The 13,490-nt window shown below is 33.5% G+C and overlaps 1 protein-coding gene across 4 annotated transcripts in view; it reads left to right on the top strand.

Moving 5' to 3' along the window:
* The window catches only part of LOC150102874 (ATP-binding cassette sub-family C member 5-like), a 1,133,802-nt gene that overhangs the window by 798,949 nt on the left and 321,363 nt on the right, over window positions 1-13,490 (top strand). For all 4 annotated transcript variants that reach the window (XM_090397917.1, XM_090397915.1, XM_090397916.1 and 1 more), the window contains one exon: window positions 8,469-8,598. In XM_090397917.1, the coding sequence (XP_090254043.1) occupies window positions 8,469-8,598 (130 nt within the window). The remainder of the gene's footprint in view (window positions 1-8,468; window positions 8,599-13,490) is intronic.

Below are 13,490 nucleotides of genomic sequence, written 5' to 3'. Positions count from 1 at the left end.
AGTGGTTGGTCTTTGGTAGAGCGGATAAGGGATGCCAACTTTTTATATGGTCTGTAACAAGAAGTAAGGTCATATTTTTTGAGGATATTGGTTATTTTCTCAGAGGTGCCCTGGATGTAGGGGATGGTGATAGATTTGGTGTAATCTTTATTGGGGAGGGGGGTTGTGGTTTACTGGTTTTAGTATTTTTTGGATTTTTTTGGTGTTATAGCCATTGGCTAAGAAAGTGTTGAGGATGTGGTTTAGTTCAGTAGTTAGGGCCTTGTCATCTGAGCAGATTAATTTTGCCCTGTTATATAGTGTTTTTATAACCCCATATTGTTGTGAGGGAGGGTGGAAAAAACGTTTCTAAAAAACGTTCCTAACCTCAACAAATTTGGGTGCATGAAACTACCCCAAATTTGGGAGACTTCCATTATGAGAACTTCAGCCCAACTGCCAAGACAACCAAATTAGCCCACCAGAGGGCACCATTAGGACTATAGGAACAATATTAGTTTCTTGCTTTCTTCCTCATTTGCTTTTGTTAGTGCCTGCGTGCACATACCATATCTTTATGTTCCTGAAGATGGCAACGTGACGTTGCCGAAATATAGAAGTTATTCATTAAAGTTACCTTTAATTAATATACTTTATATGCATTGTTAATTCCGTAAACTAATTAGCAGTTATGTATGACCAACGTATAAGTCTTGCTACTAAAATTGATGAAATGAGTGGAAGGAGGGTAATTATTATGGGGGATTTCAACTATAGTAACATTGATTGGAAGGAGGAGAGGACACATGTGAGGAAGGAAATAGATTTTATTCAATTATTAAGGAATAACTATCTGAGGCAGCATGTAATTGAAATACTAGGAGTTTGAGAGTGCTTGACCTGGTAATAACATCTGAGAATTTGACTGTAATGAATATTACCATGTTGCCACCTATTGGTGAGAGTGATCATAAGGTCTTGACCTGGGAGGTGGCTAAAGGTGTGGAATTTTCGATTAAGAGAGGGTATATGTGGAATTACCGTGCTGGCAAGTATGACAAGCTTAGAAGATTGCTTGGTTCAGTGCCATGGCATGTAAAACTGCAAGGGCTGGATGTCGATAGAGCATTATGAGAGAAGGTAGTGACCTTCTCTCATAATGTAGAACAGTAAATACAGCTCCTAGAAGCTAAGTTGACATGATGGGTAAATACCAAGAATAGTGATCAGAGCTTGCCCCACCCTTACTATGAGTTGCCTCAGTTTGCACTACCAAATGGGTCAGGTGCACTATCCAGGTATTTGCTTACGCTTGGAATCGCCGAACTTTATATAGTTTCTATATTCGGCATGAAACTCTTTGAGTTTCTTATTCGGCTAAGAAACAATATGGGATTTAATATCCCTTAACTTAAATAAGTTCATGTCGCCGAATTGAAGCCTTTGGCTCTTCATATAATTAGTCATATAAAATATTATTTTATTAGTATAATTTTCACCCAAGTATCAAAAGCATCTTCAGTACATGTAAAAAGCTAATCGAACAATAACTGACAATTCCAAAAAAGTGCCACTGAAGTAGCTAATGTAAGATAACTAAAAAAGGTTATTAAATTTTCAGACTTATTTAAAAATAAAAGAATATATATATATATATATATACAGGGCCAGTGGAAGCGGGCATTCAGAGCCAGCGGTGCATGCTGGCGCCGCTACAAAGGGGGCACCGCTGCCAGGGTATGGTTCATAAGTTCATTTTTAAGAAACAAAATTTTTATCATAAAAACAAAAAATTCTTAGAATGATCAATATTAAAATAAATAAGGCTGGATACACTGAATAAAAATTTTAAAAAAAATTTATACAAATTGTATGTTTACAATTTTGCAGCGAGAGCAGGCTAAATGCTTGCCTGCAGAATGTTGTGTCTACTGCAGTCTATTTAAAGTGAAACGGTGAAACAGTTTTTATGCACAGAAATGAATTTTCGTACAAAACATTTGTTGCTAGGTAACTGGTCATATCACATGACTGGTTACCTAGCAACAAGAGCCTACTGACAGTAGTGCAGTGCAGACTATTATTTTGTCTCTGTGTTGTGTTGTGTAATAATTTCTTGTGGGTATAAAATAGAAATGGAATCAAAAATTAAAAAAAAGTTATCCGGTGCACAAAATCATAAGCATCATGCTGCGAAAGAACCAGATATTAAGAAACAAACTGTGGCTCTTAATAAATTTGTTAAAATATTAAAATATTCTGATGCAGATTGTAACCAACTCGATACATCAGAAATCAGAGTTGACGAACCATGCACGTCATCCAGTTTGCATGAAAGTACTATTGAACAAGACGCATGATTTAAGTGAAAAACAGGAAAAGATTTAGTTGTAGTTGACCACAACACTAACACATTGTTAGTCTCTGTAAATTTAGAAGATCCAGGTGAATGGGGAAATATCGATGAAAAATTACGAGTTGTTTTAATTGAAATGGAGCCTGTTCAAAAGAAAAATATAATATATCCCAGAGATACATATGGTCGTAAATTTGGTGACACGTATTATAATAGAAAAATGGAAAATGGGGAGCTCGTGCCAAGAACATGGCTCATTTATTCCGGAACTTTAAATTCTGTTTTTTGCTTTTGTTGCAAACTTTTCACACCTACTGAATCAAGTAGTCTTGTAGAAGGTTATAGCGATTGGAGAAATGTAAGTACAACTTTGCAGAGACATGAGTAGTTTAACTCACGTGAAATATTTCTTAAAATGGAAGGAACCCGATAAAAATTTAAAAAACAAAACTGCGCTTGATTGCCAGACTCAAAGCATGTATAAAATGGAAAAGGAACACTGGACGAGTGTTTTAGAATGCTTGATTGAAATTATAAAATTCCTTGGTAGCCAAAATGTAGCTTTTCGCGGATCATCTAATAAATTATATGAAAGGAATAATGGCAATTTTTTAAAATTAGTCAAACTGTTTGTGAAGTTTGATCGCGTTATGGAAAATCATGTCGAAAGGGCCCTACAACAAAACAATAGAGTACACTATTTGAGTAAAGACAGTCAAAATGAAATATTAGAAACTTTAAGTAACGCAATCAGAGATACAATTTTATTATCAATTCGAAAATCTAAATATTATTCCATAATTTTAGACTGCACACCTGATGCAAGTAAAACAGAACAAATGACCATTATTATTTGCTTTGTTTCCTGTGACAATGGAATTGTCAAGATCAGGGAAAACCTTTTAGGTTTTGCAGATATATCAGATTCCACAAGACATGGTTTATATGCAACAATAATGAAACATTCCCATTGAAGACATGCGAGGTCAAGGGTATGACAATGGGGCAAATATGAATGGGAAAAAATATGGGCTCCAAAGTTGGGGTTTGAACAAAAATCCTCAAGCTTTTTACATGCCATGTGCTGCTCATACTCTAAATTTAATCATTAAAGATGCAGCCAAAGGGAATGCAGATACAATTAGTTTCTTTGTAATTATTCAAGAAATATACAATTCCTTTTCATTCTCTCACAAACGTTGGGCAATCCTTTTAAAGTTCGTAAAAAATTTGACATTGAAACAGCCATCAGAAACGTTATGGGAAAGTAAAATTAATGCAATCTGCCCTCTACGATATCAGTTAGGAGAAATTTACGATGCACTTTTTGAAATTTTAAATAATGAAAATTTTAATAAAGAAACTCAGCATGAAGCACAAACATTATGTGCTAAAATAAAGGGCTACAAATTTATTTGCTCTCTTATAACTTGCCATGATTTACTTAACAGAATAAACCCTGTGAGTAAAATGTTTCAAGACAAAAATATGAACATTACACTTGCTTTAGAATCTATCGAAAACTTAAAAATATTCTTACAAGAGTATTGATCAGATACAAATTTTAAAGAAGTTTTAAAAACGGCAAAAGAACTGAGTGAAGAGGTAGAAGGAGAACAAGAATTTAAAACTGGTACGGAAGTTCGATGACGAAAGTAGACACGACAATTTGACTATGAGCATCGTGATGAAATGCCAAAATCGCCAGAAGATAAATTTAGAGTGAATGTGCTTTATACACTTCTATACGTTGAAATGTGTTTGTTAATAGAGCGTTTTGAACAACTAAAAACATATAATTTCAATTTCTTGTATAGATTACTACAAATTAATAACGAAGATTTACGAAAAAAATTGCGATGATTTAGAGATTCTCTTGAAGAAACGGCGACAGTAAAGACGTAAATGCAATAGAACAATATGACGAGTTATGTATGGATATTTTTTGGAAGGATAATTTAAATATTCAAAACCCTTTCGATATTCTTAATTTTATTGTGTCCAATAATTTATCTTTCCCTAACTTTTCAATTGCTTTAAGAATACTATTAACCTTACCTGTTACTGTAGCGAGCGGTGACCGTTCCTTTTCCAAGTTGAAATTGATTAAAATCTACTTAAGAACAAGTATGTCACAAAAAAGGCTTGTTAGTTTGGCATTAATAGCTATTGAAAATGATGTATGTACAAAATTAGACATTAAGACCATTATTTCTAATTCTGTGAATATGAAATCAAAGAACCCTAAAATTTTAATTAAAAAAATTTCAAGTATATTTATGTAATTTAATTTATTTTGTGTTATTCTGTAAATATATTTATTGAATACTTATATTAAATGTTCTAATTATTTCTGAATTCTTTTCTTATTTTCTCATCTATCTTGAGTTTCTTTTATTTTCCTAATAGATAGTTCCACTTATAAAAATTATTAAGAAATTTTTACAAGTTACTAAGAATTTAGTAACTTGTAAAATGCAAGAATTTTTTAAACTTTAGTTCAGATAAATTTTAACTTTAATTAAAATTCATTTTAATTTCGTTAGCGATTCGGGTCAGTGAGAAGGCTATAATCTCTGTCAATGATTAAAGTGAAGTGGCTTTATCAAAATTTGCTTTAACTTTTGAGAATTTTTTGAATATTTGGGTTTTTAACGATTATCCTGCCTAGTCAACACCCCTGGTTCGTTACATTTAGTGAACCAACGTGTGGCTGTTCTGTCAAAATTTATTTAAGAAATTTCAAATAATTTAGTTTTTTATTGTCGTAAAAGAACCACACACGCCCGGATCGTTACAGGGGCGCTTAGATAGAAATTGCATGTGGGCAACAAAGACCCTAGTGCCAGCATCGTGTGTATATATATATATATATATATATATATATATATATAGTTAAATAAAAAAGTTAGGAAAGATTAGCTAATTTAAAAAATGCTATCTTATTAAATTATTAAATAGTTAAATAAAAAAGTTAGGAAAGATTAGCTAATTTAAAAAATGCTATCTCCCACAAAGGCGATAGATGTAGACATTTGGATCTGTTTAAGATAGCAGAGTGAAGTAAAGTTTCATGTCTCTTTATAAAGTTGTTCCATGAGGAACTGACTTTTGTCAAGGATTCTTGTCTTGTTCCAGTGAACTCTATGTGTAGTGTTGATAGCATACTCTGCAAGTCCAGACTATTGAGGTTCAAAGTATTGAATGTAAGTAAGACTTGCATTCTTCCAGCTGAATAAAAGCAGATCATCCTTTTTGTCCGAAATGAGATAACCCACAACAGCAAGGAATCTGGTAGACTCTTGGATAATTGAGATGTGGAAGAAGAAGTTCTTTGGAGAAGTGAGAAAGGTGGAGATTTTTCTGATGGGATGAAAGGCAACAAAAATATTTAGGGTTTTAAAACGTTCGCTATGCTTTTACCCATGCCTTGCACATAAGGGATAGGAATATGGGTTGTTTCTTCTGTATTTGAAGAGGCAGAGCTACCAAAACTGCTTAAAGCTCTTTTGACGAAATAATTCTTATAACATTAAATAAAAAAGTGGAAATAATATGTTGTAATTTTTTCTTGAATAGTTCATCTGAAGAATATAAAGAGTGGGCCTGATGAACCAGCATTTTAATAGTTCCAGCCTTTTGACTGGGATGGTGATGAGATTCAGTATGGATATAATGGCCTGTATAAGTCTTCTTCCTAAAAACTGAAATGCAGGTTACCATCTGGTTGACGAAGAATTACAAGCTCTAAAAAGGCTAACTGCTTATTTACTTCTTCTTCTAAATTGAATTGGATCCTTGGATGAAGTGCATTTAATTTAGAGAGCAATTGATGTAATTCATAAGAAGAGCCATTCTAGATAGCAAAAATGTCATCTACATATCTGAATCAGTGAGTAGTTCTAGGTGAAATTCTGTAGAAAATATGTTGTTCAAAGCACTCCATTAAGGAAGTTGATGATAGCAGGAGAAATAGGATTGAATATGATTATTTAAATAAGCCTACTCACAGTATTTCCTTATTGAAACAAAAGATGATATCAGGACTGTACAAATTAGTTGTAAGGGTATGCTGAAAAGTTGTGATAATCTCCATGAAGGAATTGAGGTAGAACCATGTAACTTACAAATTATTCTACATATTACCCACAAAGTGTTATACACTTGTTAAAACACTGCTGCAGAATTTGCAGTCCTCTGAGAAAAAAGTCTTTCCCTTGTTGAACAGACCAGTATTCAGCTGCAGATATGACTTCATGATCTGTGATGAATTTTGTTCCTTTCAAGTGTCTCTTTAAATTTTGGATTAGGAAATAGTCAGATATGGCCAGTCAGCATAGAGTGGGTGAGGCAGACATTGAAAGCTCAAGTTGTGTATTGGCTGTTGGGTATCATGAGCAGTGTGAGCAGGTGCACTGTCCTGCAAAAGCAACGCGTCCCTACTCAGTTTCCTGTGGTGTTTTTACTTTAGTACTTCCTTCAGAGCCATTGAATAAACTGCTGCTGTAGCAGTTTCACCTTTTTTGAGGTACATGGTAAGGATTACCCCATCTATATTCCAGAAGACAATGGCAAGAACCCTTCCCTGCTAACTTTTGGGTTCGGAACTTCTTTGGCTGTGGAGAGCCTTTGTGTCTCCGCTCCATTAACTGTTCATACGTGGTGAAGCCATGTTTCATCAACAGTCACAATACGAGCCAAAAAAATTGCACCTGATTTCTCAAAATGAAAATCCCTTGAGATGCAGCATATGTTCTCTCTTTTGGTCAGCATTCAAACATTTGGGAATCCGCTTTGCTGAGAGCTTGTGACTGTCCAGATGGTGGTGGATAATGACCCCATCTCATTCCCTGGATATCCCCAGAGTCTGCGATGTTTTTGGCTGATAGTAACTGTCTATCATCAATGATCATGGCATGCACTGTATCGATGTGTTCAGGTGTGATTGCTATGGAAGGTCTTCCTGACCTGGGGGCATCTGTTGTCTCGGGATGTCCAGTTTTACACTTGCCTATCCATCTGCCAGATGTTAAATATGCTGAGACACAGTCCCCCTAAGTCTCACACAAAGTTTGGTGAATTTCAATTTCAGACTTTTCTTACAGCATGAAAAATTGATGATGGCTGGCATGTCTGCATTCTTTGAATTTCTTCAAAACGTTTGACATGTCTTCTTATATATTCTAAAAGAAAAAGAACAAAATTATTACAATTTAATAAAGCATAGGGATTAAAGAGTTTTAAGATATATTTTTTCTTGTTGTTATATCAGTGGCTTTAATATCATTTTTGTTCTAGATGTTTATCAGAACTTTTCAGCCCCACTCCCTCGTAGGCTGAGGGAATGTGGACTGCAGAGAGTGGTAGATAGAAGGAGAGCTATTATGATTGAGAGGTAGTTACAGGGTTGGCACTGGGGAATTCTTTTGTTTGGTGGAACAGGGGGAAGGAGTGAGGACAAGGGGCCATCCCTGGAAGTTAGGAACAAAGGGTTAGGAGTTGTTTCTTTGTGTAGGGTGGGATGAACCGTGGAAGGCATGGCCTGATAGAGTGTTAAGAGCACAAATGGTCAATGGGTTCAAGGAGTGGTGTGATAGACTTTGTTTTTTCTACGGTGGGCCTCCCACGATCAGTCTTGTGACTCAGTGGAAGCCTGAATCATAATAATAATAATAAACCAATTCTGAACTGTAGCCCTCAACAATCTCTCTAAAACTTTATCCACTACTCTAAATACACAAATTAGCATATAGGTGATAAGAATTAAGCCTCAGTCTTTATCACCCTCTTTGTGAAGTGGAACAAATGTACCTTTTTTGCACTCCTTTGGACTTATCCCATTACAAGGCTCTTTTTAAATATCAAGAAGATCATAAAACAGACAATTATATGTCATTGAATCCTTGTTGCCTTATTAACGTTGAATTTATTTAAGTACTCAAATAACTTTGCTAACTGACCACTAGTCCTTTCCCGTCATTTCAAAATCACTATCAAGCTTTACATGAAGATAATAATAACTTTTAGTTAAAATCATTATATTGTGGTACTTATTTTTTCAGTTATTTTTGTAACAGAATGCGAATATAACTTTACTTCAAAAACTTAACTTTATTTTGTTATATGTACTTAGCTTACATTAAAAGCTTCAAGTGACCTACATAATCGAGTTCTTGAAAAGATGATCTACTATCCAATGCTTTTCTTCAGTTCAACACAGATTGGCACTCTCCTTAATATTTTCACAAGAGATCTTGAAGAAGGTAATTTGTTGGCAAATAGCAAAATTAAATATTATGCTTTTTTTCAAAGTATATTATTTTATGCAAGTGCAGAAACTATATAGAAAAAGGTGACAAAAAAGAAAACATTTTAAAGTAAAAACATATTTCTTCATATAAACCTTAAAATTTTGATAATTGATGTTATATCTAAAAACATTCAGGATATCATAAATTAAAGATGTCAAAAGATTATATTCTTTGTTTAATCCTTTATCCAATTGTAAGCAAACAAAGTGTGCATGTGGAGTATCATCATGACTAGGCTACTTGTATGTCGATAACCTATATAGAGGCTTCACATCAAATACCTTAGTATCCACTGCATAATTCTATGCATTATGGGAAGAGCCACTACACAGACCAGTTTTGACTTTTATTGAGGTATAAAATGCAGGGCCACCTCTGAAAAAACACTGACTGATCTACAAAATTACTTGGAATCTCACTGAGTAACCCTAAAAGATCATTACTAAACTCATCATTCCTGACCTGAATCACATCAGGACAGAAAACTCAGCAGTGGCTCTACTCAGCAACAGACAAAAACCAGCCACCAAACAGTACCTCTCTACTCCCCTGGAAGCAAGCTACTATTAGTGGGAGCCAAACCCATAAGATATACAAGATTAAGTGATGCAGAAATCATATATTTCCAATATATGAATTATTTGTCCATTTTTGATAAGGTTTCACTGTCCTGACAGCTGTTTCGAACTGGTTGGTTCTCTTCAGAGACTAGGCAGAAACCTTAAGAGAGCAAAAACTCTCTTTCAGTACTAAGGAACTTGAAGTGTCGGAGGTGTATTTTTTGTAAGTGAACTGTACTAAGGAACTTGAAGTGTCGGAGAGGTGTATTTTTTGTAAACGAACTCACAATCAGTGCGTAAAGTATTTACTAAAATAAAGAACCAAAAAGCTTCATTTTGGCAATGTAAAATTATATAAGTCAAGTGAAAGTGGATATTAAATTCAGCATTGTTTCAAAGCTGAATGTAGAAACTATGAAAGTTTCATAAAGAAATTGACCAGAGAGCTTACGGGAATGCTTGGGCAAGCGCTCATGTCTTCGATATGGTCTGCACCAGGACAACTTGTAAATGCCGACGAGTGTATTCCTGTAAGCTCTGGTCAATTTCTTTACGAACCTTTCATAGTTTCTACATTTGGGTTTGAATAATGCTGTATTTAGTATTCACTTGATTTATATAACTGAGATTTTTAACTGGTGATATACAACTGTTTGCTGATAATGCAAAACTGGGGAGAGCATTGAGGAATCAAGTCGATGTCTTATGGGGGGGGGGGACTTGTATAGATTGCATGAGTTGGCAACAGTATAGAACTGCCATGTCTTCATTGCAAAGTATAAGCTTTTGAAATTTGTTAGGAAGCAATGGGATGCAAAGTATTTACTTGGTGTGAAAATTTTGGATTAAGTTGAGGACAAGATACTTTGGAGTGGTGGCAGACAAGGATCTGCAGTTCAAAGGTCACATTGCAGAAGTTGTGAAGTCATCCCATAAGATTATGGAGGAGAACCTTAATGTGCAGAAATAAAAATGTTCTGGTTCCATTGTGTTGATGCCTTGATCAAGCCTCATTTGCATCATTGGGCACAGATTTTGTACCCTGGTTATTAAGTTGATGAGAATATATTGGAAAGGATCCAAAGAAGACTGATTAAGGTGGTAACTCGTCTTTGGGAAGTGGGTTATGAAGACAGATTGAGGGAATGAGGTTTACAAAGCCTTGTGAATAGGAGCAAAGACCTGTAAAAGTTGTTACCTGGTTAATGTGGAAGAAATTTTTCATAGAATGGGTGAGGGGGGGGGATTAGAACAAAGAAACATTTCTGGAAGCTGTATAAGGCAGGTGTGAGCAATGGCCTAAGGAGCATAGAGAGTGGTTCTTGAGTGGAATGCAATGCCTGACATTGTTTTGTATATGGATATATTGAATCATTAAAGCACGGTTTAATGTGCTTTATGCATGACAGTGTCTACCTCGCATGATTAGGGTTTTGACGTCATGGAGTTCTGGGTGTTAATAATAATAATATTTCATGCACCATCATTCACTCCTTCTTCATACTCTGCAATGTTTTCACTATTTTTCCTTACATCGTTAATATTACTTTCTTCATTCCCTTGCTTTCACATGGTTTGTATTATTTCTTGCATTTCCACAAGAAATATTTCCAACACACTCACTCTATATCTCTCTCTTCCTTGCTTGATTTTATACCATAAACCATTCCCACCATACAGAATCCCTCATGCTAAACTCAGCAAACAAGGAAGCCTTGGCTGCCATTTTCCTAATGCTCATCCATGCCATGCAAAATGCTTTCTGAAAGATATTGCATATTAAAATTCACGAACAAACACAAACTTAACTTTACAGTCTAAAGTAAGTAAAATACTACAAAAAAAAATTAATAAAATTATGAATATTCACTACAATAAAAGTGGTTGCACATGCCTTACAAACCTATCTGTAAGTCATGTGCAACCACTGCTACTACCATGTGCTGCACTAGTGTCACCCGAAACCTAGTTACTGTGAAAAATTAGCTTTCATCACTGGAGTTTCTTTTTTTTTGTCTCTAAAAAAAAATTTGGGCTTTTTAGATGCTGATCTCAAAACTTGTAATTTTCAACTCACTGGTACCAATTGAACAGCCACTTACTTCTAACTAAGTATGTGATATCCATATTTCTATTATTTTTTTATGAGAGGACAGTGTTTTAAAAATGTCAGTCCTTTTACTTTGGCTATTAACAGATAAAGCTCTTAGACTTTATATACATCAGTTCTATAAATATTAACCCAGCTCCCATACTTCAATATGGAGGAAGAGAAATATTTCAGTTGATTAAACTCGGAAAAAAAAAAAAAGCATTTCATAAAAACAAATATAAGATGAATGCAGAGGAAATGTTATAATAGCAATTTTTATAAAAAGGAGATCCAAATAATTAAGAGATAACCCAAAAAATAGATAGATTAATCTATTTTCCACTATCTTGAAAATCTGGACAAAACTTGTTCAAGAAATTTATAATTTCTTGAACAACTTTTAGATCTTGAAGTTCCTGCATGGACAATATTCGCAGTAAATCAGGAAATAGAAAAATCAGCAGAATATGATACATTAGTTTTATGTATTGTGTAGATTTACATAAATCTTTTGACAAAATTAAATGATATTTTAAATATTAATATTATTATTAAAATCTGACCTCCGTGGAGTCAGACTCATTGTGTGAGGTACACAATATTACATGCACACACAAAGCTCATTCAACCGTGCCTTAAACTAATTCATTGTGTCTACATTCACAGCACACTCAGACAATGTATTCCACTCACCAACCACTCTCCATGCAAAGAACCTTCTCCTCACTTTTCTCCCCACTCCATATAATTAGAAAAGAAAAAGAAAAACTTTTATAATGAAGCTTTTCAAAGTATTTATAGAGATAATAAATATGTATTAAGTTAAATTGCAATAATGAACCAAAAGAAGTGAAATTATGAAAGGAATTACAGAATAGTTCAATATTTTAATGGATGAAATAATAACAGAACTACAAGATAATTTAAATGGAATAAAATTGATAATAATGTAGTACTAACTATTATAAATGGAATTAACTCACGCAAATTATTCTTTATTCATAGAATTTTCACCTGAGTATCACAGGCACAAGGCTAATTAAACAATAACTGTTATATTCACAAAGCACCACCTAAGTAGCTAAGGTTAAATTTATTTAATTATTATTATTTTTTAAAAATTTTTATTTTTTTAATTATTTCCCTGCTTATGTGAGTTATTATATTTTGGACAAACAGGAAGATCTGCTCAGGTCCGGTTAGAAGAACACCAGTCATATATCCAGTACCTTGTACCCGAACAGTCTGGAATTGCAGAACATGCCATCAACACCACACACAGAGTTAAGTGGAACAAGATAAAAGTCATTCACAAAGTCGGTTCCTAATGGAACGGCTATACAAAGAAACATGTGAAACATTACTTCACTCCCCTAACCTAAACAGATCCGATGGTCTACATCTTTCCCCCTTGTGGGAGATAGTACTTTATAAAGCAGCAAATCTTTCCTAACATATAATTATATACACATATATATATTTAATTATAAAAAAAAATAAAATAAAATAATTTTTTAAAAATTATTATAATTGAATAATTAAATAATTAAAATAATTAAAAATAAATTAAAAAAAAATAATAATTAAATAAATTTAGGAAATTTAATCTTATCTACTTAGGTGGCGCTTTATGAATATAACAGTTATTGTTTAATTAGCCTTGTACCTGTACTGATGATGCCTGTGATACTCAGGTGAAAATTCTACGAATAAAGAATAATTTACGAGTTAATTCCATTATTATAATAGTTAGTAATATGTCTACTCATGGTATTTCCTTATTGAAACTAATAATAATATAGCAAATATGATTTCTTCTGTATAGATATGTAGTAATGGTAGCAGATGCAGAAGATAAATTACAAAGAGAGGTTATTTCATTTACAGTAAATTTACAAAAATTCTAAAATAGAAATATCCGAAACCCTTGTGATTAATAGGCAATCAATTTGATATAAGATAGAAATAAACAGAAAAATATCATTGAACAAATTATGAATTTTAAATCATTAGAAATGCAGATTAACTCATTAGACATAATTGAAGATGACATAAAAGGGAAACAAAAGGGACACTTAAGCCAAACAAAATTTATGTGTATTTAAACAGAACAATATTTTGAAAAATAAAAACTCAAATATTGTTAAACAAGAAAAGTATATTCTTAATAATGCTTAATAGTATAAACAACA

This window comes from Typopeltis vanoorti, chromosome 9 (assembly GCF_054136105.1).
Source record: "Typopeltis vanoorti isolate ZY-2024b chromosome 9, IOZ_Tvanoo_1.0, whole genome shotgun sequence".
NCBI lineage: Eukaryota > Metazoa > Arthropoda > Arachnida > Uropygi > Thelyphonidae > Typopeltis > Typopeltis vanoorti.
The sequence above is the reverse complement of the archived record's forward strand: the minus strand, read 5'-3'. Positions and strand labels throughout refer to the sequence as shown.